General features: G+C 39.2%; 2 protein-coding genes across 3 annotated transcripts; one reads left to right on the top strand and one right to left on the bottom strand.

The window, feature by feature from the left end:
- On the bottom strand, positions 1-11731 carry fbxo8 (F-box protein 8). 2 transcript variants are annotated; one of them, XM_020083663.2, is made up of 8 exons: positions 11418-11731; positions 9946-10048; positions 7680-7763; positions 6147-6291; positions 5231-5357; positions 4927-5045; positions 4566-4762; positions 1-1804 (listed from the first exon to the last, which is right to left on the bottom strand). In XM_020083663.2, exons 2-8 carry the CDS (start codon positions 10046-10048, stop codon positions 1617-1619), a joined length of 963 nt encoding a protein of 320 aa, XP_019939222.2. In that variant the 5' UTR covers positions 11418-11731; the 3' UTR covers positions 1-1616. The 2 variants fall into 2 exon arrangements, with proteins under 2 accessions (XP_019939222.2, XP_019939223.2); XM_020083664.2 differs by lacking the exon at positions 11418-11731 and adding an exon at positions 10956-11167.
- A 2326-nt stretch (positions 11732-14057) lies between these two features.
- cep44 (centrosomal protein 44) lies at positions 14058-24192 on the top strand. Its single transcript, XM_020083924.2, is given in 12 exon segments — positions 14058-14353; positions 16152-16299; positions 17041-17124; positions 17126-17179; positions 19586-19660; positions 19877-19948; positions 21042-21221; positions 21543-21671; positions 21837-21935; positions 22760-22822; positions 23849-23886; positions 24090-24192. Coding segments are annotated over 12 exon segments (1098 nt in total). The 5' UTR covers positions 14058-14261; the 3' UTR covers positions 24154-24192.
- Positions 24193-25047: the final 855 nt, after the last annotated feature.

Raw genomic sequence — 25047 nt, 5'->3', positions numbered from 1 at the left:
TTTGACTTCAGCCAGCAGTTTTATACAACTCTATAGAGTCAAACTCACAGAATGGCTCGCTGGAAAAAAAAAAAAAGATCTTAAACACAATCTGAATGAATTTGAAGCATTAATATAATACCAAATTTAAATATTACTAAATACACAACTAAAACATGTGATGCAAAGTTAGTTTCTCCATTTACCATTTTACCATCATGGCTTGCCAGATTACTGAGGTGTTGAAGGTCCATTTGAAACCTGGTATTAAAATGTGTTTTGGGTGATCGGATTGCAGTCAGATAGCTTGACTGTGATCAGTCAAACCTCAGGAGGTGGTCAGGGTTGGATTGTGACCACATTAAACAGGGGTGTAAATCAGTCTAACTACAGGGGTTGGAATAATCACCATATGAGACTGTTCCAAATCACCAAACATTAGCAAGTAGTCACATAAAGCAGTACGCTCATGAGTCCTCCAAGACACCCATGAGTGGAGTACAGACAAGACCAAACGAAAAGCAGGAAAATACAATGACAGCTTAATTGAGTGCAATCATCTTCTTCTAAGTTGTTTTTTGGACCTGCACAAACCAAATTATCTGACTTGTAAATGTAATCGGGTTAAATCATATCTGGAACAGGTGTAAACGGAGTCATACAATTTATATTTCTGTCACAGGGACTTGTACAGTTTGGCCTCTCATAATAGTCATGGTCTGCTTTACTTATTCATTAACTCACTTCATGTTTAATAATTCCCTCTGCTTTTGTCTCACAGTAGAGCTGTGCTTTGATAACATCTAATTTGTCATGCTTTGGAGTCTGCAAACACCACTGCTGCCTCTGCAAATCTTTGGTTTGTTCGTTTCTAACAGCAGAGCTAGAAAGTCTTCTCTTCATTCTTTTTTTATGGATGCAGCCTGTCCACAAGTGGTCAGATTTCCAATGCATGCAGCTCCTTATGAATTTGTGACACTCATCAGAGTATGAGAGCATGGCATACTTGAAAAAAAACACAAGCAAAAAGTATGAGATGTAGGATGAAAATACAAAAATGTTCTAGTTGAATCTTGACACATGGAAATTCTGGTTATGAGTGGTCACACTTTGTCAGAAGTTGCACTGGTAAATACTATACTAGTAACTGATCTGGTACTAGCCCGGGTCCTTTTTTTCACTTCCCACAAGAATAGGTGGACCAGTCTTTATCCTACCAGTGAACAAGAAACTACTCCTGTCCAATTGGAAATCAGCACGACTCCTCTAGCATATGTGCCCGGCAGAGGGGAAGTTCTCCCCTTCCTCTTAGACTCTCCACCAATCGTTAGTCCCCATCTGTCAGTGCAGTATCACAGTTTGTCCTCAATCTTCATTTTTAAAGACATTCAGATGATTTTACTTTAATAACATCACTAATATTTGGTAGCAAAGTCATAGTCTCACAGTGGAGCAGTGGATTTTCTTTGTTTGACTAATATTTAAATAAGATTTATTTGTTGTTACATTCTTTAAAGGACATGAACAATCCAGTTCCACAGTGTTCCATACTTTCCAGACATGTATAGGGTCCTAATCACCACGTCCTGTTCTTCAGTGCAGTATGAGGATTTATACTGGGCCGCTGGTAGGTGCAGCTATGCAGCCACATGTCCAATCAGATATATATTGTCATAGAGGTGGCCAACAAAGTCATCGGAGACATTATGTGCTGCTCGGCGAGTGTTCCTGATAAACTCCCTCTTAGACATTTTGTTTTTGACATGGGGGCTGGTCAGGTCGATGGACAGCAGGATCAGACTGTAGCACAGCACATAGACAGCATCTGCAGAGAGATCAGAATCAGAAATACTTTATTAATCCCCGGAGGGAAATTCCAAATTCAAATGACAGCATACAGTGATTTAATGGAGCTGTCATTGTTTCCCAAGAGCTTTTAAAAAAGCTAAGCTATATGTGGCACTAAGGAGAACAAGTAAAGAGTCTAATGTGCAGGGATGTTAACACTACAGGACAATGCCTGGAGCCTCTTTGAACCAATATATTACTAAACATATTAAAGAAAATGGGCAGTAAAGAATTAGCATTTAGAATTTCTGATTAAAACGTAAACCTAAAATATGTTAAATTCAACAGACAGATGTGTATAGTGCTACTATGGAGAGGCAGAGTAACAGTAAAATGATCTGTAGCCCTGGGCCTGGAACAATTACTTTAATCCTACTAGTGCTACTAATTGTGGAAGTAGGTTCTAGACTGAAGAGCAACTGAGTTAGAGATTGTTTCTTTATGGTCTGCTGACACTGGCAAAGCCCTCAGTTGATAAATGGATGGTCCATTGACAATACTGAAGCCCAGGATTACTTGGAAAATAAAACCTTGATGGTTTCCCTCTTTCTGTGGTTGGGTAAATGGATTTGAAGTGTAGTAACTTTAAAACCCTTCTATCGTCACAACACCTACTGGTCTTCAAGCTGCAGGGTTTAAGAATGGTGATTATAGGTTAAGTTCAGGATTATTGCATATTAATATTCCAAAGAGGACATGATCCCCAAAAAGAAGCAATCAGGATCCAGCCAAACTTTTAAAGATCACACCAGATTTAATAAAATCTAACCACACTGTCTTAAAATTGACTGAATGTGTTTGTTGTCCAGAAGATAAAGACAAAACTTTAACAGCATTCCTCTAGCACCACCCTCAGGTCAAACTGTCACTTTATACAAATTGTGCACAGTTGTAAACAGTAGGATAATTTTTGCTCATTGCATATATATCCTGTGTCTAAGTGTATTTTGGCTGATGAAAAGCAAGAATTGTAGGATAGGAATGTTAAAGTTACACACTTTTTCTATAATCATGCATTGTAAGTGTTGATACAGCTGATCATGGAGCTGTTCATTATTTTGCTGGCTCATAACATCCCCACAGTGAAATAAGATGGACTGTCTGCCCAGATGTTTTCTAAAATCTGCCATTTTGCTGTTTATAAATGGAAAGAAGGTAAGAAAAGAAAAAGCGACATGTTTTCTTGTTCAGGCGTTTCCCTGTGGACAGAGGCCTCTACAAAAACCAACCTGGAAACAATAATGCGGATACAAATAATTTTCAAACTAAAATTACTGCCCTGCTGTTTTATTGCGGGGCTGAGAAGCATACACTTTTTCCCAGACTCATATGAGGTGACTACTTAAAGGTCCAGAGTGTAAGATTTAGGTGAAAGGGATCTATTGGCACAAATTGAATATAAAATAATCCTCATGATATTTTCACTAGTGTGTTTCATCAAAATTGTATTTATTGTTGTTTTCTTTACCCTAAAAGAATCTTTATATTTAAATACTTTATATTTACATTGGGGGGTCCTCTCTACGGAAGCCGCCATGTTTTTTAGTCCAGACTGGACAAACTAAACACCTTTTGAGTTTTCATGACAACTGAAGAATACCACAGGTTCTCTTTCATGTTTGGAAGGGGAGGGTGAGGTGAAGGGTTTTCAGCGGCAACATGTAACTTCACCACTAAATATCACTAAATTCTACACACTGCACCATTAAACTGCATTCAGATATGCACTGAACTGAGATACTTCAGGAAAAAAACTAAAAAACATCTCAAGATGAAAAGGTTGTGTCATACATGAAGAAGAAATCTAAGAACAGTGTTGTGCCAGTTCACATTTAAAAGAACTAGTTCAAAGTTCAGTTCATCCAGATGAAAATGAACTAGTTCACGTTCATAGATCATTTTTGAAAAATTGGAACTAAGTTCACGGTTCCAAAAATGAAATTGTTTACGTTGGATCATGAATCCACGTCGCTCTGTCACTTTAACACTGAGTCCTGCTGCTCATGTCACGTCTCGTGTTGCACTGAGCACAAAATGTTGACAAGTCATTTTTCATGATGTTTAAATGAGCCTCATAAACTCTGGAGTGAATCAAACAATCACTGAGTTACTTCATGTACTGATCAGGTCCTGATACCTGTTTATTAAAGTGAGAGCAGGTCAGAGTGGAGGAGGAAAACAAAATACAAGTTAAGTCCTCCGTCTCACCCGAGTGCTCCAGAGATTTCTGAGTTGTTGTGAACACATCTGAGCTGAGAATCTCCCGCTGTGTTGATCGTGTGTGAAAGGCAACCTCTGGATAAAGACTGCGGACATCCTTCTGAGTTTATGTCTGAAAACGGCTCTCATGACAATTTGAAATTAAACTCCCGACCCAAATCTAGTCAGTTTGTCTGTGAGTCTAAGTGAACATTTGTGCCAAATCAGACAGAATTCCCTAGAGGCGTTCTTAAGATAACACATTTGGTTTTGCTGTGAATGTCATTTATGTTCATGTATCTCTGTTCATTTATGTGTAGGGTTTTGGTCTTGTCTCTTCCTTTTTTCTATATGAATGATGTGCTTCCGTTTCAACTATTCTCTCTGTGTGTGTCGTCATAATGGGATGTTGATCATCAAAAGGTAGATAGTTAGACCTACTGGATAAGTGTTTCATTAGGCTCACAACAACTACAAAGATGTTTAATAATATTGACTGTGTTTTTAGTACTGTATGTACTCTGTGTTAAAGTACTAACCAGGGCTGAGGCCCAGTTCTCGGACAAGAACTGGATTACAGGTACAAAATCTGTGGCTGAACTTCGTGATGAGGGTTTCCAGATATTCTCCTCTTTCCTCTGGTGCATGGATGTGTCTGAAGAAATCCCGCAGAGCATTGGGGAGGAACTGGTTACTGAAATTATGGAGGGTCACCAACTCATCCAGGACGTCCCGCCTGCACATACACACAAATTATTCTTAATGGAAAGCTTGAGTCACAATTTTTAATTTTGTTTAGAAAATGGCACTAATAAATGTATCTTTAATGTCATGGCAGATACACTAACACTTCTTTAGGTTACTTATTATAACAATTGGCCTGTGTGTGCATGTTTCCACCTCTCATCCAGATAAATTCTTAGCATCTTCCAGTTGAGCCGTCTGGTGTAGAAGATGAACTTAGCCAGCTCGGTTGGATGGTCAAGTAGTATACCTTTGGACATAAAATAACTGATACCCTACACACGCACGCACACGCACACGCACACGCACACACACACACACACACACACACACACACACACCTTCTTAGTATAGATATTTATCTTAAACTAACAGGTTAGTGACACAACAGATACAAAAAATAATAATATGAATGAATAAAACACTGTCATTGTTACACACACACTCAAGTATGTGTTACCTCCTGTGGGTTGGCATTGAATGTCAGGCTGCCTTCATCTAGTTGTAGGTATAGTCTTCTGTATGAGTAACCAGCAGGTAGTCTTCTGTTGTATATGGAGCAGTGTCCCCATGTGGACTTACAAAGTCTAATGGATCAAGACATGCATTATGGAACAGATGAAAATAAAAAATAAAAAGTAAATGATAGAGCTTTATTGAACACATGTTGGAAAATATGGTTTGTCTGGAAAGTTCTGAGAAAACTGACAAGGACAGGAGCTGTCAGAAACAATTGTGTGGTAAGCATGTGGCTAAAACATGTAATTTATTTTCAATGCCTTGAACTTTGTCCCTTCTATGTCTAAGTATCTGTCAGCATTCATTTTGTATGACAAATCACAGAAGGTCACACAAACAACTATTGTCACTGCTGAGAATTGAATTGGACTTCAATGAAATCACCACATTATTACTTTCTAGTTTTTATATTTACTTTCTAGTTTTATAGAGTTTTTGTATAGACGATTAGCACGGGTTAACTTAACACAGTTCTATATTTATTTTCTATGCACATTTTCTGCAAATATTTTAACTTTAATATTCAATACTTAATATTCCTGCACATTTTTAATTCCTCTGTATATATTTAAATCCAATGCAAATGTTTAATTTCACTGTAAGAGTTTAATTTTGCTTCAATTGTTTAATTTAATTTAATTTCCTTAATTCCTCTGTACACATTTAAATTTACATTCATCTCAGGCCAATTTCAACGTATGGTTACTGTGTTATAAGTTAACTCTAATGTATAAGTCAATTCTAATGTATGTTACTGCCACTGGTTGCTTGAACTTCCTTAGGGATCAATAAAGTATCTATCTATCTATCTTCAATCTCCAAAAAAGATGACAGAAACTAGAGATGATGCTCCTTACCCCTGCCATAGATACTCATCATTTCCCAGGCCCTGCCACACACAGCCAGCCAGGCACAGATCAGTAGCATTCAAGTATGACAGTATGGTGATGCCTAATTCAGGTGGCAGCATCTCCAAATCTATAAAACCACGCTGCTCATTAGCTGCGAAACCCCAAAAGAGGAGACAAAAAGACAAAAACAAACATTTAGATTTTTTTTTTCCTTGCCTCCATGGGGCATATTGTATATTGTTATTAAAACTAAATGTTGTGCTAATTTCAGTGGGACGTGCGATTTCTTAAAAGGATAGTTTACCGAAAATTCACTCATCTCTCAATGCCAATGGAAGGGTTGGGTGAAGTGTTTGAGTCCACCAAACACTTTAGGAGTCTCTGGGGTACACGGTGTTGCGGCCAAATCCAATACAGTTGATGTACTGGTGATCAAAAGTGTTTTGTGGACTCAAACACTTCACCCACCCCTCCATCGGCATAGTGATGAGTAGATGAGTGAACTTTCATTTTTCAATGAACTATCCCTTTAAATATTGTTAATGGGAATATTAAGATTCCTCTTTATGGTCCCACACACAGCATGCAACATGCAAACATGGGGAAATTTGACCTTTGTATTTAACCCATCTGTGTGAACGGAGCACAATCCACACAGACACAGTGACCGCACACGGGACAGTGGGCAGCCACTAAGGCACCCAGGGAGCAGTTGGGGGGTTCGGTGTCTTGCTCAAGGGCACCTCGGTAGTGCCCAGGAGGTGAACTGGCACCTCTCCAACTCCGGTCCATGCTGGACTTGAACCGGCCACCCTCCGGTTCCCAAGCCAAGTCACTATGGACTGAGCTTGTGCCTCTATATGCCTTAATAAAAGCCTTTTGTTAAGTTCTCCCAACGGTGTTCAACAATTTCCAATGTCTACCACATCCAGGGTTTCCACTATGTACATTTTGCAGCAGCAGAAAAGGGCAGATGCACATTAGGCTTGCTTTGGTTACCCTCCCTCCCTACTCCCCCGCTGGCCAGCACTCTAACAATGCACTCCAACACTTATTGGGTGTTATTAGGAACCAAGGAGTTCTGAAGGGATTTGTGTTTGTTTGATTCATTCTAGAATTAATGTGTTTCCAGAAACACATTGAGTTGCATTGTGGTCATTAGCAGCAGCACTAAGGCCTCACAGCAAGAAGGTAACCGGTTCGTCTTTATGTTCTCCTCGTGTTTGCCAGGTGATCCGGCCTCCATCCCACTTACCAAAGACATGCAGATTGAGGTTAGATACTATATTGGAGACTCTAAAATGAATGTCAGAGTCAATGTGAGAGTGACTGATTGTTTGTCTCTGTATGTTGGCCCTGGCGAGCTGTCTAGGGTGCCCCATGTCAGCTGGGATTGACTAATAATGATTACAATAATAATGATGGCAATAATAATAATACATTTTCTAAGAATTAATGTACATTTAGACAAACTTAAAATGAATGGAGTGCTGATACAGACAGTAGCTATGCCTTTAGTGTGCATTTGTGTGCTCATACCTCCCCTGCATGTCCTCAGCAGATGGTAGATGTCAGGGCCGTAACAGTGCTGAGGAGCTCTCCTCTGTGGACCTCCATCCTCTCCTAAAAAATACGTACACACCCAGGATATCTATTGTTTATCTTGCTTCACAAAGGTTTTCCAGCCACAATTATTTATGTCAAAGAAGCAGAGACATTAAAAAGCAACATCATCGGAACCATGAGTAAAGTATTTAATATGATGTGAGAAGAAACTGCAATAACTGCTAGAAATTTCAATTAGGGCAAAAGATAAAAGTGAAATTCACCAAGATGACATGTTAACAATATAACAAAACTAGAATAGAAAAGCAACACTTAAATAAATATGTGACATATTACGTAGTTTCATCTGCGTCTTGGTACACAGTCTGCAGGAGACATGTTTTACATAAGCACCGCCTTGGTGGTTAAGCTAATAGCAAATTATTATTGAGAAAATAAAAGGAAAACTGTTTGTATGTATTCTGAATGATTATCTACTGTCTTAGACAAACCAGCCCCTCCCCTTTCCATATCTACCAGTAGTTTGTTGAGACAGTGTCACAGCAGCAGAGAGGAGATACTGACTCCTGTCATGCTCTGGAAACTGTATTTGTTGTCCTATCAGATTCTCCAAACCATGATTTACATCGCTATTATTATGCTATGGAGCTCCTTCTAATATATATAGTAACATCTCTGAACTCTTTGGGTCATATCTCCTTTAATATAGGTCACAAAGAAATATTTCTCATATCATTTTAAAGCTCTTTTCCAAATCCATATGTATTTAAATATGTGATATCCCCAATATAGAAAATAACAGTATGATGAGGGATTGTATCAGTTTTTCAAATTTGTAGAATTTTCTCCAAAGTTAGCTTATAGATAGATGGGGTGTCAACTGATTAAATGGCTTTCTGTTTTTCCAAGCTCAGAACTACTGTTATTTCAGTAAACCTCTGAGATTTATTTTTAAAAAATCTTGGGAAAAAATGTTGGTCTCAATTCTAAGAAGTTATGTTATCTATTTGATAACTTGTTGAAGGTGCTACATAAATGCAGTTCATTCGCTTATTCGTGGTTCTTATTTATAGCTACAGTATTGTACATATTTCATGAATTTAATTCATTCCTAGACTTGTCAGGAAAAACCTGAAAAAATAAATAAATATATATATATATATATATATATATATATATATATATATAGTAAGAGCTCATGAAATGTAGCTAAATGATATCCATGAACTAAAATTGTAAACTGCTTCTTATCAACACATATCATATCGACAGTGATAAATTAGGACGTGTTTCCATCACATTGCCAATCTGATTACACCTTCTTTTGGCAGTAAATTGATGTTTTTACCTGTGCAGTGTTTCCCATTCAATATCAAGATTGTGGTGACCTGTCATATTCTTATTTGTCCTGCCACCGTTTCATTATGAACCTAATAAAAAATTACAGTTTTCATAACGATATAAGTGATCTGTAAGTTAGTGCTTCACGCTGTCAATTCCTTGTAGAGCTGCAGCGGTATAAAACCTTGGCTCACTCGATCTTGCACATTTGCGCTATTGCTAAAGTTTTACCATCCAGGTAGACAGCCAGGCCTTGTAGCAAGATGAGGCGAGTGGTATTTCATACAATACATGCAAGACATTCTGTTTCATTCTCTAGTCTGTGTACCTGTCACTCAGGCTCTGTTGGTCATGAGACTGAACTTTGTGCATCTGCTCTATGCACCACCATAGACTGAACCAATTCTGTGGGAAACACTGCTGTGTTATGTTGTTTCCAGCTGCTTATGTTACTTTCCTTGTACTGCATTTTATAATTGGTGCAAGACACATTTATTTTTTACATTACTTAAACTTTCTGTCCAAAAACATTACTTACATTGTTAACAGATAAATATTATATTATTTATCATTTAAAATTGTCATGTGGCTGCAGGTATACATTTTTTTTTATTTAATTGAATTGGAACATCCTTAGATCTGCGATAAATGAGTAAAATGATCTCCGGCATTTATAAGTCTAAGTAAATTTGCCATCTGATTTAAGTTAGCACTTACTATAATGACAATAAGTTGAACATTTATTAAGGACTGGAACTCCAAACCGGCTTTTCCTTCTCTGTAACAAGAGTCTTATTTTATCTGAAACCAAAAGTAATAATATCAAAGATTTCTGGTAACAACGGGCACCCAAAAACTACAGAATCCAAAACTAAATCTGATGTTGAAAAAGGATTACCTTGCTCATGTCTTCCTACTCCTTGGTCAGCCAGTCGATCTGCAAGCTCTTCCTGAAGCTGCTGCTGTTGTCTGGGAGGCAGCCTCCACAATGCCTGACCCATCTAAATGGCAGCAGAGCAACACAGTAAACACTACGAACTTAGATGATGAGATTCAGTATATAACAATAATATTATAAAATGCCTTATTACTAACAAGTCGGACCACCATGGTTATTAACTTGTTCTCCTTTATATCTCCCAGCAATGTACTGCTCATGATGAAAGGGTATGCTATGAGGCAAATACTGGTACAGCTGTACTGTAGTAGTCCTGGTTTATAAGAAGCTGTCTATGATATTGAAATGCTTGTGCATGTACATAGTTTACTACCCTAAATAAACTAGTCAAGATTTCCCACAAGAAAACATCTTCTCAGTGTGTCTGTGAGTTAGTGATAGGACAGGAAATCAAGTTAAGATCACATTATACAAGAATGCACAGGATACTAGCAGCTATGATCTTTCACTGCAAGCAACCTGATAAAGAATGCAAACCCATAACACCGAGTGAAATGTCAGTTCATGAAAGAAATAACACTGTATCTGAAAATGATCACAAGTAAGTCTTGTATATTGACATGTGCGTACTCATATTATCTGGCCACTGTGCCTTAAACAACACAGACTAACCTCTGGGATGAAAATAAGGGGATTGTTTGGCACCATCCTGTTCACACTGCATTAGTGAACTCACCAATTCACCACAGGTTCGATCCAAACTTTGCCTACATATGGCTCACTCATGTCAAACACAGTCCTCCTATAGTCACCTGAACGATTTTGTCCTGAAAGAATTCAGTGGAATCAAGTAGATTGATTTAGAATGAGAAGACAGGCTGGCTTAAAATGCTTCCTCTCGTTGATTCGGTATTCTGAAGTCTATTTTCCTATCCCACGACAGACAGCACTAAAATGTGACTTTTGTTCGACATCCAATACAGAACTGATAAACAACATACACAACCTACCCCTGCTGGTACAATAGTGACAGCATCTTCTTACATCACTGTCAGAGCTTTAAAGTCATCGTCGCGGGTTAAATCCACGTGTGTGTCAGTCCAGTCAACATTAGAGACAACTCTCTGGCTGCTTTCTCTCAGGCCGACGGACGCCAAGTGTGTTGCATAAACAAGTTCATTACTCTGTCACATTACAGTGTTGGAACTTCCAGCCAGCGGGATAGTGTGACCTGTAGTCCCGCCTTCCCTGGAATACCATTGGTCGCAAAAACAACACGACAGCGATCACAGCGGAACGTGGCTGGTTGAATTGGCTTTCGCTCACCATGTCCTCGCAAGTAGCTTCGTTAGCTGACCGCGCTAGTTCCATTTGACGAACTCAGGCAGCCCGCGCTATGCTGCTGCGCTTCACACGCCACTGTGTCTGTTTCTGTCACTAGCATGTGTGCATGCATTCGGGACGACACCTACCTGAGTACAGTGGTTCCTCTGACACCCCGACCTGCACACAAGGACGGGGCAGGAAATATGGCTCCCTGCTACCAGGCGTGCCCAGGTGTCATTTCACCGAGCCGGGTCCGGATACAGATAGAGCAGCTGTTACTTTTCCCCATACTCTGTTTCAGTGCCGCTAGGTTATCACATGTTGTTGTTGTTGTTGTTGTTTTTCCTTCTTCTTCTTCGGCGTCGTCGTCTTCTTCTGGTGTTTAATGGCGGTTGGCGAACAGCGTGTGGGTACATCACCGCCACCATCTGGAAAGGAGCGTGAGTGAGTGAGAATGAATATTTCTTTAGATTCTGTTATAGAGTCCTGTGTTTTTTAGAAACCTGAATATCTGAATATATATCCTGCATCACCTGAGTCCCTCTGTAGTGTTTCTCTTGGACTTAACTGTTTCTTCGGAGTGAGTTTTCAAGTGTCTGTATCTGTCGATGGTACTGTGGACAGACTAAAAATACATTCTGTACTGTTTCCTGCTGATTACGATTGTCACATCTGCCTGTGTCATGCCTCTTCGTTATCTTCAGGGTGCTAAGACCTGTATGACCACTTCTTCTTCTGCTGCTGCTTTTTTTATTTAATGGCGGTTGGCAAACAACCTTTAGGTAAATTACTGCCACCTTGTGAACTGTGTGGATCAGACAGTTTTGAGTCTATGCTATATTCTTTTTGTTAGTCCTGTTCTCGTAAGAAAAGAACATCTCAACTTATACCTTAAACGCCCAGTTTAATGTCATCATTTATTCCAGGTGAAAGCTGATATGATATTTTTCATCTGCCAATGAGAATTTCCATTTCCTGTCGGCATTGATGCCAATTAATCGTTAAACGCGCTATGGTTTCCTGTGTGTTATAGTACTCACAATTTTCTGTATCACATTTGCTCAATATTCTTAGTGTGAGTTGACCAAGTAAGATTCTTATCAAACCATATACCTGAATATTTGAGACATTACTCCCTTTCTAAGCTTTGTCTGTAAAGTTTAATGGTAGTCTGCTCTTGAATTCTCCTTCTTGTAAAATAGAGTGTCTTTGTTTTCAATACAGAAAATCTAAAATCCCCACTCCATTACCCATGTTTTCTTCTATTTTTTACTGTAAAGTCTATATTTCTTCCTCTTTTTCGTGCTATCCCATCATCTGCAAATAATGCCATACCAATAGATCTTATACTAAAAATGTAATTTATAAAGACTGAAAACAAAACTGGGCTTACAATGCTCCTGTCCAGAGAACCATTTGTTATGTGGAAAACCACCAAATACTTTGAACTGTAACTTTTGCCTATTCTTTTTGAGATGACACTATCTGATAAAAAATAAAAACCATATCACCATGGTATCTTATGTTGAACTGTTAAGAGCAGGTCAAGTTGGAGATAAGAGATCAAGCAGTGCATGGTCCACTGAATGGATCTCTGAGGAGGGCAAGTGTCTTCAAACCCCTCAAATACTTTTGCCTACTCTGATGAGTATCTTCATGAAAGATATAGATTCTCATCTAAGGAAATATGATAAACCTTTGTAAGCTGCTGGAACCATATCCAACCTGAGATGAAGCACGGAGCAATGTGCTCACAGTAACACAGACTGTCTGCATGGCTTTATGATTATTTATTTGTTACCTGTTCACTGTGGGTGATGCAGAGAAACTCGGCACTGTATGCAATGTACATTTTACTGTTGTATTGTAAAGAAATAAAAATCGACCTATTTACCGCTGTGGAGCATATTTTTATGTTTCATTTTTATTTACTCCCAAATGCGCTTGAACCCTCCAGGGTTTCACCTGAGAGAATAAAGCTAAAACTGTTATACACACAATGAGAATTTATGTAAATAACACATGAATGTAATAGAAACACAAAATAAATCACTGTCACATCTACTCTAGCCCTAATGATTGGACAACATTGCATGTCCAGCGACGGGAGAAGGTGGATAGGACTACTAAGAGCATTCAACAGACTCAAGTGGTAATAACTAATGTTCTCTTTTTAATGACCTTGGTCAGTGGACATACTGTGAAATTGGTTACAACCCCTGCTGCTAGACTGCAGATGGCAGGATCAGCTTGAATCAATATTGCTCTTTTACAAACCCTTAGATCACTATAATCAAAGGCATTGGGATTCTGTTTCAGATACTTTAGAACCCAATCCTGCCTTGCTTGTTTATATAGGAGAGATGCCCTCAAACCTGGGATAAGCCAAGCTGGGATTGCAATATAGAGAAAAATGGCTGTAATCGGCTGTACAGGTAAAATCTTTTCTAGGGATGTGAAAATGAAACGAAATAAAAAAAAAATGTTAAAGTTGTGTAAAGATGAGTTGCTATAAAAGTCAGACTGTAGTGGTTCCCTGGACATGCTGGGGCAAATTGTCAGATGAATATATTGACCAGTTTCTGATTAATATAAGCTTTGAATTGTCTCTCTATTATTTGTGGAGATATTTTAGACTCTCACACACACACGCACGCGCTTACACACACACGCAAACACCGTGTGGTGCCGTGTCCATCCTCTGGGGGGCAGTCACACGTCCAGTAGCGTCTTAACGCTCTCAGCTGCAAAGACGAAGAAGCAGCAACAGTAGAAGAAGAGCTCACCGGCCAATCCCACTCGTTGTTGTTGATCCCCGGCAAAAAGAAAAGGAGCCGCGAAAAGAATCGAAGTCAGCTGCGAATGATGTCTATCGTGTTTGAATATTACTGTGAAACAAGCGGTTCATGATATAAGTGGTTGTGTTTTGTCACATAACCAAAAAAAACCGCCTTTAAGGCTGGTGCCTCTGTCTCAGACCCGGGTTAAAGATGCTGTCTACTGGAGATGTCCAAGGTTGTCTTCGTACACTGGAAAGTCTCCTGCGGGTGATAAGGTATCCAGGATGTGTGGACTACAATGGGTAAGCACTTAAACTAACTAATGCCACTTCTCTGCTCATCTGTATCTTGTTAAAAGTCCCATTTACATCTTACCAATAACGATCGACAGTGCCTAGAGGCCCCAACACCACGGATTCATGTTCCACTAGCCTAGCATAGGGTTAATAAAGTAGTAAGACGAATAAGCAGAATGAATGTGACCTCTGCAGACATGTCAGTGTGCGTTTTTACACCAAAAACAGTGAACATGGTATATTTCTGTGTCTGTTTTTAGAATAATGAAATGACAGTTTTAAAATGGGTCATTCTATGTCAGGTCACCGCCGATCATTTGTGATGGGCCAGCAGGATATGCTCATGGTAGCTGTATGTTGGACAGAGGAAATACAGATTTGCAGCAGACACAATTAGATCATCCTAGGCTCATAATGAGAAGAAGTAAAGAATGACCACTGAAATTCATAACCACCAAGAAATAATGTAGTATTGCAAAATAGCTCGAGTAAGATTAATCTTAGAATTATGATTCCACCTCTCTAATATTTACTCGAGCACACATCCAGTAGCCTGGGAGGCCATCAACAAAGTAATGCATTATTACTTTGCATGTGCGTCACCATGCTCTCATCACTAACTGCTGTTCAACAAATTTATAAGGAATTTGATGCCACTTCATGCAAGTAATGATATGTCAGCAATGATGCATGACACAAAGATGCACTGTATGAATGCGTGTGCGAAAAACTGTATTGTAAAGCAATTTTGAGTGGTCATCAAGACTAGAAAAGTTTTATTATAAATTGGGGCAGCAACAAATAACTACTTATATGTTGATCATCTTATGTAGCAGTATTCAAAAAGCAACTCCCTCCACTTCTTGTAAATACGCTTTCTAAATATTATTGATATCTGCAACTTAATTCCAGTTTCAGATATCTACAATTAAATTCTGACTAGTTATAATTCAAGTTCATGATATATTTGCCTCTGTTTAAGATACAATAAAAAAAGTTTTAACCAATCAGAATGATGCCGTAGATAATATGAACTTAAATTATGGACACAGCAGACAAGCTGCACTTAGCTGAGTTCATGTCTGTATAACCTGGCAATGCTACATCTTCCTGCAGGTTGTTTTTGTGCTTTAGAATGTAACTGTTGTGAACCAAAAAAACAATCAGAAAATATGTTTTTGTTTCATTGCTTGTTGAACCAGGGAAGCAGCAATCATTAAAGTGGGGACACATAACATTCAAGCCTTCAAAGAAAACATGACTGTAATATGCACCTAAAGAAAAAGCATGTTGGAGCTTTGAGTAAGGGGGACGGCTTCTTCTTTATTAACAGATCGTAAACAACGAGCATACCACAGTGAAGTTGTGGTGACGCATTTTGCAAACAGTCTTCTTTGCAGACTTTAAAGGTCCAGTATTTAAGATTTAGGTGAAAGGGAGTTTTGGCAGAAATGTAATTAAAAAAATAATCCTAGTGATGTTTTCACTGGTGTGTTTCATCTTCATTGTATGAATTGTATTTTTCTTTAACATAGAATGGGCTCTTTATATTTAGAAACTTTATTTTTACATGGAGGGGGGGGTCCTCTTCTGTGGAGGCCACCATGTTTTTTACATTAGTCCAAACTGGACGAACTAAAACCTTTTGAGTTTTCATCTGTCATGTTGGGAGGGGAGTGTGAGATGAGGAGATGTCAACTGCAACATGACACCTCACCTCTAGATCTCTCTCTTCGGTGTGTGGAATCTGAACCTTTAATCTAAATATTAATGTAATTAATAACATTATATGTTTATCCATCAGTCTGTCAAAAGGAGATCCCTCAGCTTTTCTTCCAATAGTGAGCTTTACCCTGACATCCTTCTCTCCACCTCTTGCTGAGCAACTGATGTCAGCTGGACTGGAGCTCACTGGCAAAACCGACCTCCGATTCACAGACAAGCTTTACAAGGTACAACAACATATACACACGTTTTGAGCATTGTGTTTTCACAGGAGGATTAAAGCAACACAATGTAGAATTTGCTCTCTGCTGCACTTGAGTTCCCCCTAAAGGTGGGAGGTATAATTCACATTGTTATTGTTGCACTCTTAAAGCCTAAAGTCTTCTATGGAAGCAGCTGGTACTCTCAGCATCCATACACACATATCAACAGCGATATTACTCTGTCGTATATATATACACTCTAATACTGATGACATCACACGTCACTCTAAACTGACACATGCTCCTTCCATGTTAACAACAATACTTTAGGGGAGAATAAATAACAAAATGCCTAAGTTAAATTCTGGAATATAAAATGTAAATGCTTTTGTGTTAGTAGAAGTGCAATTATTTTATTCTATTAAATGTGGCTGAAACGTATTATTTTAGGGTGCAATTATCCGTGTAATAAATACAAGACAATGTTTCAGCTCCCCCATGCAAAGTGTTACACATTTATTTACAAGGCTGAAAAGAAAACGGCAATCTTAGAAGCCAAATAACCATGTTGACTGACAAGTTAAAGTAATGTTAATGTTATTTTACAGAGCTATAACTGCATAGTTATATTTGTTGTGAGGGGGGTTTAGCTGTGATGAGTTGCCAGAAGGAATTGGGACTCCTTTATGACAACTATAGACTATGTTGTTTCAAGTTCACAGGGACATTTGTTACAATGTGCGATTGAGTGTTTTGTGTGTTTAGGTCCTCAGAGATATATTCCACTACAAGCCCATACTAACCAAGCAGCAGTTTCTCCAGTGGGGTTTCTCTCAAAGGAAAATCTCTTGTCATCTGTGACGTCATTAACTTGGTCCTAAAGAAACATAACCAACTGAAAAAGGTACAGTATTTTAAGTGGTTAATTTCTTTTGTTGTGTCTCTGGACTGCATAACCTGTACAATTTCTACCAACCTACCATTTTATTGTAGAACAATGTGACAATCACCTTGTGTTTGGTGACAAACAGGGGGTCTGCCAATCATCTGCTTGTCAAACCTTTTTTCAAACTGCCTGCTGTTGTCCCCTCTTCCCTGTTCTGCGTAGCTGCACTAAAGCATTTAGTGGTACAGAGTCTTGGTCGGTATCAGCTTACTTTCACCTCTGCTACTAAAACAAAGAGCTGGTCAGAGCTAGTAACTGGAGGCTAAACTCTTATAGAGATGATATACGATTAAATAAGATAAAACTTTAATATCAATCAATCAATCAATGAAATTTTATTTGTATAGCCCATATTCACAAATCACAATTTGTCTCATAGGGCTTTAACAAGCTGTGACATCCTTTGCCCTTAACCCTCAACAAGAGTAAGGAAGAACTACCAAAAAACCTTTTTAAAAGGGAATGGACAGAAGTGCAATAGATGCCACGTCCCACAGTTGGGAAATTTGCAACAGTACTGCAGCAAGAGGGCATGAAAAATAGAGATCAAGGAAGGAATAATAAATGGCATGCAATACTTATAAATATGGGGAGATATATAAATGGAATAAAAACATATATATATATATATATATATAGTGAAAATACAGTATGTACAGTAAAATGTATTACGCTTCAGCCATTGAATTTCACAGACAGAAATGTATATTGCACAGTTAAAAAGTGAAGCCTGAGTTAAAGTGCAAAAATCAATAGAAGGTGCGTGCGGCCTACTGGGAGCAGAGCTGATTACACAGTCTTACTGCTGCAGGAAGGAGAGACCTGCGATACCTCTCTTTCAGACACTAAACCTGGGCATACACTGTACAATTTAAGCCTTTTCCCCCCCGATTTTCAGCTTTGTCGTGGGTCCTTAACCACTCACGGACGGACCGTCGGACGCTCTGATAAATTTCTAACATGCCCTAACTATTTGTCTCGCACAGTTGAAGCAGAGCCACGAGTTGATTCCTTTTGCCTTTTTTCCTTTTTATCTGAAGTAAACACAGTTACAGCGAGCTGAACTGAAGAAGCTGCTTGGATGAGAAATTAAACGTTTCACTTGATCACATGATGTAGCCTCTATAATGGGCTTTAGTTTGACACGCACTGTATACACTGACTCTGAGGACACACTGCGGTGTAAACGTTACAAGTCACAAAAACATATGGCTTGATCCTCGTGAGCCACAACACACCGTGCAAAGCGCACATGATTGTCCGGTGCGCAGGAAGAGCGTGACTGTGCACAGTCGCCAGTGTCACAGACATGTGCCTGTCGCATGAGATTGAGATGTACTTGGTGTGTTAGCGGCAGAGATTAACCAACCATTGTATTCAACTTCCCTTATCCTTCCCTTTAGGGCGAGTTTGCTCTGGGCATTAACTTCCCACAGGGAGTCAATCTTCCATTCCTAATAAATATTTAATTTTATAGGATAAACCTACATAAAGGGTTAGGGTTATCCCAATGCTAACACAACCACAACATCTCAAGCTCTCCCTGTTTGCAGTTGTGGCCACAACAGCATTTCTAAATTTGTACAGTGTATGCCCAGCTTTAGGGTGGATCAGTCTGTCGCTGGAGGAGCGGCCCAGTGCTGTGATGGTGTTCTGCAGTGGGTGCCTTTGGCCCCAAACACACCTGGTATTAACATTGGGTTTTTGTGATCTGATCTCAAGTGGACAGCTCTGAGTGCTTGTGTTCACACCTGGTATTAACATGTGGCCCTACATGCGTCTAGTGATTGGATCTCTGATTGGATCTAACTTCCCCGCCCTATATGAAAATAAACACGTATATATTTAAATTCTCTTCACGGAGACGAAGTTATGTTATTCTGATCAAATCTGTTGAACACATTTAGATCATTTGCCCACTTCTGATCCCTTGCAGCCTGGGTCTCAGTTTTCCTGTGGCCAGAGATGGTTTTCAGGCCTCTCCAGACACTGCTGACGTTCTCCTGCAGCTGGTCCTCCATCTTCCTCCTGTTGCTGTTATTCCCCTCCCTGATACTCCCCCTCAGCTCCTCCTTGTTTCCTGACCTCTTTTTCTCCTTGAGGAGGGCTTTTATGTCTGGATCAATCCATGGCTTGTTATTGTAGAAACACTGTACAGTCCTGGTGGATAGAGTGTTCTCCACGCAGAAGTTGATGTCGTCTGTGGTGTCCGTAGTGCAAAGATATCAGCGAACAAAACACTGGAAAAAGAATGAAAAAGATGAAGTTGGAAAGGGAAAAAAAAATATTGTTTCTGTCTGAATTTATCAATTCATCTCAATGAACTGAAACCAACACAAGCTCAGTGCATGGTTGTTAAAACAGGACCAGGGCGAGGCCGGCCCAGCCACACATAGCAGTGGCCGACACTGCAGGGATCCAGGCGAGCTAAATTTTCAGGTAGGGGCTGCACCCATGTCTTATTGACCAACAAGCAAGGACTTGATTGTTGATGATACAGCCTTGATTATTATTATTATTATTATTAAATCCTATTTGTGTGACTATTGTTAACTGTGGCATGATATCAGTGAAGCTAGGAGAAGACCTGAAATGACACTATTAAAGTAATAACAACAACATTAAACAGTAATTCTATGTGTTTGTTTGTTAAAGCCCAGAGGCAGATGTCCAGGCTCACACAAGGATGGTAGAGAGGCTCATCCAACACTGACTGATGTAGGCAGTGTAAGTATTAGGTACTATACTATTCGGATTGTTGCGGTCACTTTAACCCTGATGTGCTGGCTGTGCGCGTCACATTATGTTTTGTGTGTTGCAGGTTAAAACATGTCTCATAAACTTAGAGCGAATCAAACAAACACAAAGTAAGCGTCAAGTACAAGGTGTTTATTGTTAAAGTGAGTGCAGGTCAGCGGGTGAGTGAGGAGGAAGCAGACACCAACACAGTACAGGACGACCACGTCTGCATTGCAATGCATTTCAGAATCCAGAACTTTCCACACCTCTGCTGAATTTGTCACAGGTTCCCATAGTAATATGGAAAAAGTTATTTACTCTGTGGTTCCTAACATAACAGATACAACAGGAACAAGACAACAAGACAATTTACTATTGCAGCATTAATCTATTTGTATTGTTTATGCAAGGAAATAGTCATATTTAAGGCCATATTCACAGCCTATGCAAAAACAATGTGCTGCAGTAGCAGCTCCTCTGCAGAACATATTGTTGAACTGAGAAGCTGAATATTTGAACCGATGCTGTAAATATGAATTTATATTAATGTGAACATTGCATTAAATAAATATAGTTGCATTACTGCCTATTTGTTTGTATATTTATGCTCGTAAATTGAGCCTTTAAAAGAAATATAACTCTTACCTAAGGACTGACTAAGGAAGAGGTTGAAGATGTTGGTGAACACCGACAAGAACGAAGAAACCTCAGAGGGAGCCACATGTGAGGGATCCCTCTTTACAACATTGATTAGAATTAACAGTTTGTAGCATAATGGAAAGTAAATTAATTGAGGTGTTATTTTCAGAAAGGGTTTCTGAGGAGACATACTGTATATCAAGTAGTCTTGTTGTAATCATAGTCCACGATCAGCAGCCACCACGAACAGATGCCACCATAATCCACAATCCATCGTCATGATCCAATGACGCCATCAGGATCCACCATCGGCTGCCGCCTCGATCATGGTCCACCATCACTATCCACAATCAGATGCCAACACGATACAGGATGATATAATGATAGTAATCCAATAATACATGAAAATAATGATATGCCATTGTGTTTGTATGTGTTACAGGTGTCCCGGTCATTTGGTATGACTCTCATACAAAATCCTTCCTCTTTTCCCACAAACCCCTCCCAATCCCATAAAGTAAGCTCCGCCTCTAATCATAATGAAGTCCAGGCCACCAGTTCTCCTGAAAATGGAATCTCAGAGCTGGCGGAAGGAAAAGATGACAAGGATATCATGTTGCATGTAAAGGCGTACATTTATATTTTATATAATATAATTATTCAAAGTTAATGAAAGCTTATATGTGTGTGTGTATATATGATACATTTTGCCTACTTTGTTCATGATGTGCTGTTTTTGCAAAGGTCTTAGGTAACAGAGTATTATTACAAAATACAATATGTCTATATTTGTGTTTATTAAGAGTTAAGCTTTTTGCTTGCTGCTTTTAATTTCTGACAACTTCGTTTTTCCATTCTCTGTGCCTTGAGATTTAGGTTTTTGGTGATTATTACCTATCCTTCAAAATGTCTGGAGAAAACACTGGTCTTTTCTGTCTTTTAGTTGTCTGAAGTGGATAGACGGCTCTTAGCAATGGAAACTCAGCTAAAAAATACTCTGTCTGGACTAGACAGGCTCAAGATTCTGGAGAAACGCCTGGAGGAACTTGAGCGAGGGAGAAAGACAGACAAGGTTGATGAGACAATCTACTTCTTTCAATCTTCCATTTCTTTCCCATTTTATATATTTTTTCCTTTATTAGAGAGAGTGCTAAGACAATTTAATAAGATATGATATTGCACCTAAAAAGAGCTTTTATGAATGCAATTTTTTTGTATCTACCATTCTTTATTCCAGAATGGAGAAGAATTTGTCACCATATGTAGCACGAGCTGGGAAAATCTGATGAGCAGACTCTTATTATTGGAAACTAAACTGGAACTGAGCAATCCACAGGTAGGACAAGTGCAGTGCAGTGAAGTTTGAATGTTTGGTTAATAGTGTTGGGCTGAATTTTTACGCTTGTGCGGAAGCACACATGCAGGTGATGAGTGCCATTACGTCAGGACTAAAGGAAGCTGTAATTAATATTAAAATGTTTTTATAAACAGTTCAACAGCCTGCTCCAGGACACAGGCAACCTGTGTACACCAGGAGACTTAAGCTTGGTTGTACTCTGTGTAGTGAAGGCAGCACCAAAAACGTCATGGGGTGAATGCCGTCTGCATTTCAAACATAGCCTTCTGTCATCTTGGTTCCCCTGTAATGCACGGTTCAGCATTTTTGAGGGCACTATAGGTGACTAGCGACGAAGCTAGCTCCACCGAACTAGCACTGATATAACAAGTGTATTTCCTCACATAAAAGTATGGCTTTGTTTGTATGGTATAAGCCATGCATCTACTGGTCCCGCAGTAATAGTAGTTTTGTTGTGAACCAGGCTTGGTATGATTGCTGTTGTCATTAGCTATTTCTAACAAATGTTATTATATGTTAGTTTAGAAAATATAAGCAAATTTAAATGATTTGAAATTAAGAAATAACTACAGTTAACTAACTATTGTCACTATTGACACTATTGTGGAAACAAATGATCTGATCAGCTGTATCAGTTTTTTTTGCACAGTTTAGTAATAGGTGGTAAAATGTGTGTTGATTGAAACTACCACTAGCCAGTTTTTAGATGAATCCTCAACAACCATATTTCACATAAAATGTATGCAATGTATTTACACTTCTCATTATGCATTTCCCTTTGCTATTTCGCCTCTCTTCTTTAGGTAAAGGCTGCACAACCATGTCCATCATCCAGCACCGTCAGCACCACGCCTGATTCTTCAAAGGTGAGACAGAGCAAAGGACTGTCTGTACTTTTAGGTTTGCAAACACCCTTATTTTGCCCACCCAATATAGACTGCCTCTATGCCTCTAAGATCAAACTTTGTAAGTTAGGTGTAGGGGGAGTTGATCTTCCACCAAGAGCAGATATTTCATGGTAGAAAACATTACCTTGTTGTCAAATGTTATTTATGTTTTTTTTTTTTTTTTTTTTAAATGAGCTGTGACAGAAGATGTAATCAAGTGAGGTATCTTACTAAAGCACATTTACAAGACCTAGCCATCAAAACTAGTTGTTCCCTACACTGGGCGGCTGCGGCTCAAGAGGTAGGGCAGGTCATCCTATCCATAGTTTCAGTGGTTCGATCCGAGTCTCTCCCTTTCCGTGTATTCAGAGTTTTTGAGACACATATTAAAACACGTGCACACATAATTCATCTGCTACACACAACGCGAGGGGGTGAAACCAGACAGCCGTCCAGTCATGGCAGCAACACTATCTATGTATACACCTGTAGAATCAATTACATTTTCTGGATCTGTCCTCATCCACAGACTTGTGAAATATATACAAGCAGGATTGCCTTGTTGTCAACATCGGTGGATCTGTCAATCTAAATTGCATTCCATGGAGATTCAAAAAGTCTAACAATTGTGCCTCAATATCTCTCCCAAATGTATATAGTAGCATGGAAGATCAACTCTTCACCAATAGTGAAATGCTTCTTGGCATTAGCAATACGTTGAGCCATGAGGTATGGAGCTCAGCACAGTCATATTTGTTGATGTGGTAGCTTTCGCTACCTGCTTCTGTCCTTCCTCGAAAAACTGAAGTGGTATGTCTTAAATTGCTTGGTGCTTAGATCCTCTTGTTCCAAGCAGTTTTGAGAGCTTCATTGCCTCATTAGACAGTGTTTCCCCACACACTACACACAGGGGCCTTGCACAAATAATACTGTAGAGATCAAACTGCCTTATATTTCTCTGTGAGTAGAAACATGATTTCTTTTCTGTCCTGTCTCTTTGTCCAGGAGGTCCTCACAGACAGGCTAGAGAGCATCACCAACATGTAAGTTCTTCCTTTTTCAATCATGAGATAGTAGTGCTCCCTGATTCTGAGTCCAAACAAAGCTACAGATAATACCACAGATTCCTTTTCAATAAGGCATTTTTATTTATCAGTGTTATTGCTACATCCAGTCACATCTGTCTGTCTTTCGCTCTATCCCCCTCTCTCTCTCTCTCATGTGGGATTGTGACTGAAATCTGCAGGCTGAGGAGCACCTCCAATTTGTTGAAGAACACTCAACCTTCCACAACATTTGCAAACATGTGATAAATGATTGCACACACACACACAGCTTGCTTTGTCGCTTTTCTAACAAGCTACCTGGACTTTTTAGGCAAAATGAGAAAGTCCTGTATGTAGTGAAATTATTTTAAGAAAGGTACTGTCACCATCAACATTTATTCAGGGACGAAGGCCTCAGCTGATGAGATTAAAGTAGATGATTTGTACACTATTACCCCTCCACAATAAAATGCTATATCCTTAAAACTGTGTCATACTTCTTTCAGTGAAAGTTACTTTTAACTTCAGACAAAACTGAGGTTGTTGTAATTGGCTCTAAACATCTCAGAGAATCACTGTCTGACCAGATAGTTAACTTGGATGGTGTCAGTTTGGCCTCCAGCTCCACTGTAAGGAACCTTGGTATGTTTGACCAGGACATGTCATTTGACCAACATATAAAACAAGTCTCTAGGACAGCTTTCTTCCACCAGCGCAATATTATGAAAAATAAAAACATCCTGTCTCAGAAGAATGCTGAGAAACTAGTCATCACATTTGTTACCTCGAGACTGGATTACTGTAACTCTTTATTATCAGGATGCCCCAGGAAGACTGTGAAAAGCCTCCAGTTGGTCCAAAATGCTGCAGCACGAGTGCTGACAAGGAGGTGCCATATACTGCTTGATATCTAGTGACTCATACTCTATACATCCTGCTAGCCAAGCCTTTCTGCTGTAGCAGTGACGGGAAAATCTTCGGGTGTACGTTTGCCCTTTTTCGCTGGCTATCAGGTTAATCGGGTCCAATTCCTTTAATTTGCCGTTTTTCAACCAAAGTTCTCCTCTCGAATGGAGGTTGGAGAAGAGATTGTACAGATTTTGGCGGCTGCGATGCTTTTGTGAAATTTAAACACATAAATACTTAAATAATTTATCA

Source organism: Paralichthys olivaceus, chromosome 8 (genome assembly GCF_024713975.1).
Source record: "Paralichthys olivaceus isolate ysfri-2021 chromosome 8, ASM2471397v2, whole genome shotgun sequence".
In the NCBI taxonomy this organism is placed as follows: domain Eukaryota; kingdom Metazoa; phylum Chordata; class Actinopteri; order Pleuronectiformes; family Paralichthyidae; genus Paralichthys; species Paralichthys olivaceus.
Note: the sequence above shows the minus strand (reverse complement) of the source record. Positions and strands in the feature narration are given on the sequence as shown.

Coding starts and splice junctions, on each gene's coding strand:
- fbxo8 (XM_020083663.2), bottom strand. CDS start 10,048: ATGGGTCAGGCATTGTGGAGGCTGCCTCCCAGACAACAGCAGCAGCTT. Junction 5,358..6,146: donor GATGAGTATCTATGGCAGGG/GTAAGGAGCATC, acceptor TTGATCCATTAG/ACTTTGTAAGTCCACATGGG. Junction 1,805..4,565: donor AGAACTGGGCCTCAGCCCTG/GTTAGTACTTTA, acceptor ATCTCTCTGCAG/ATGCTGTCTATGTGCTGTGC.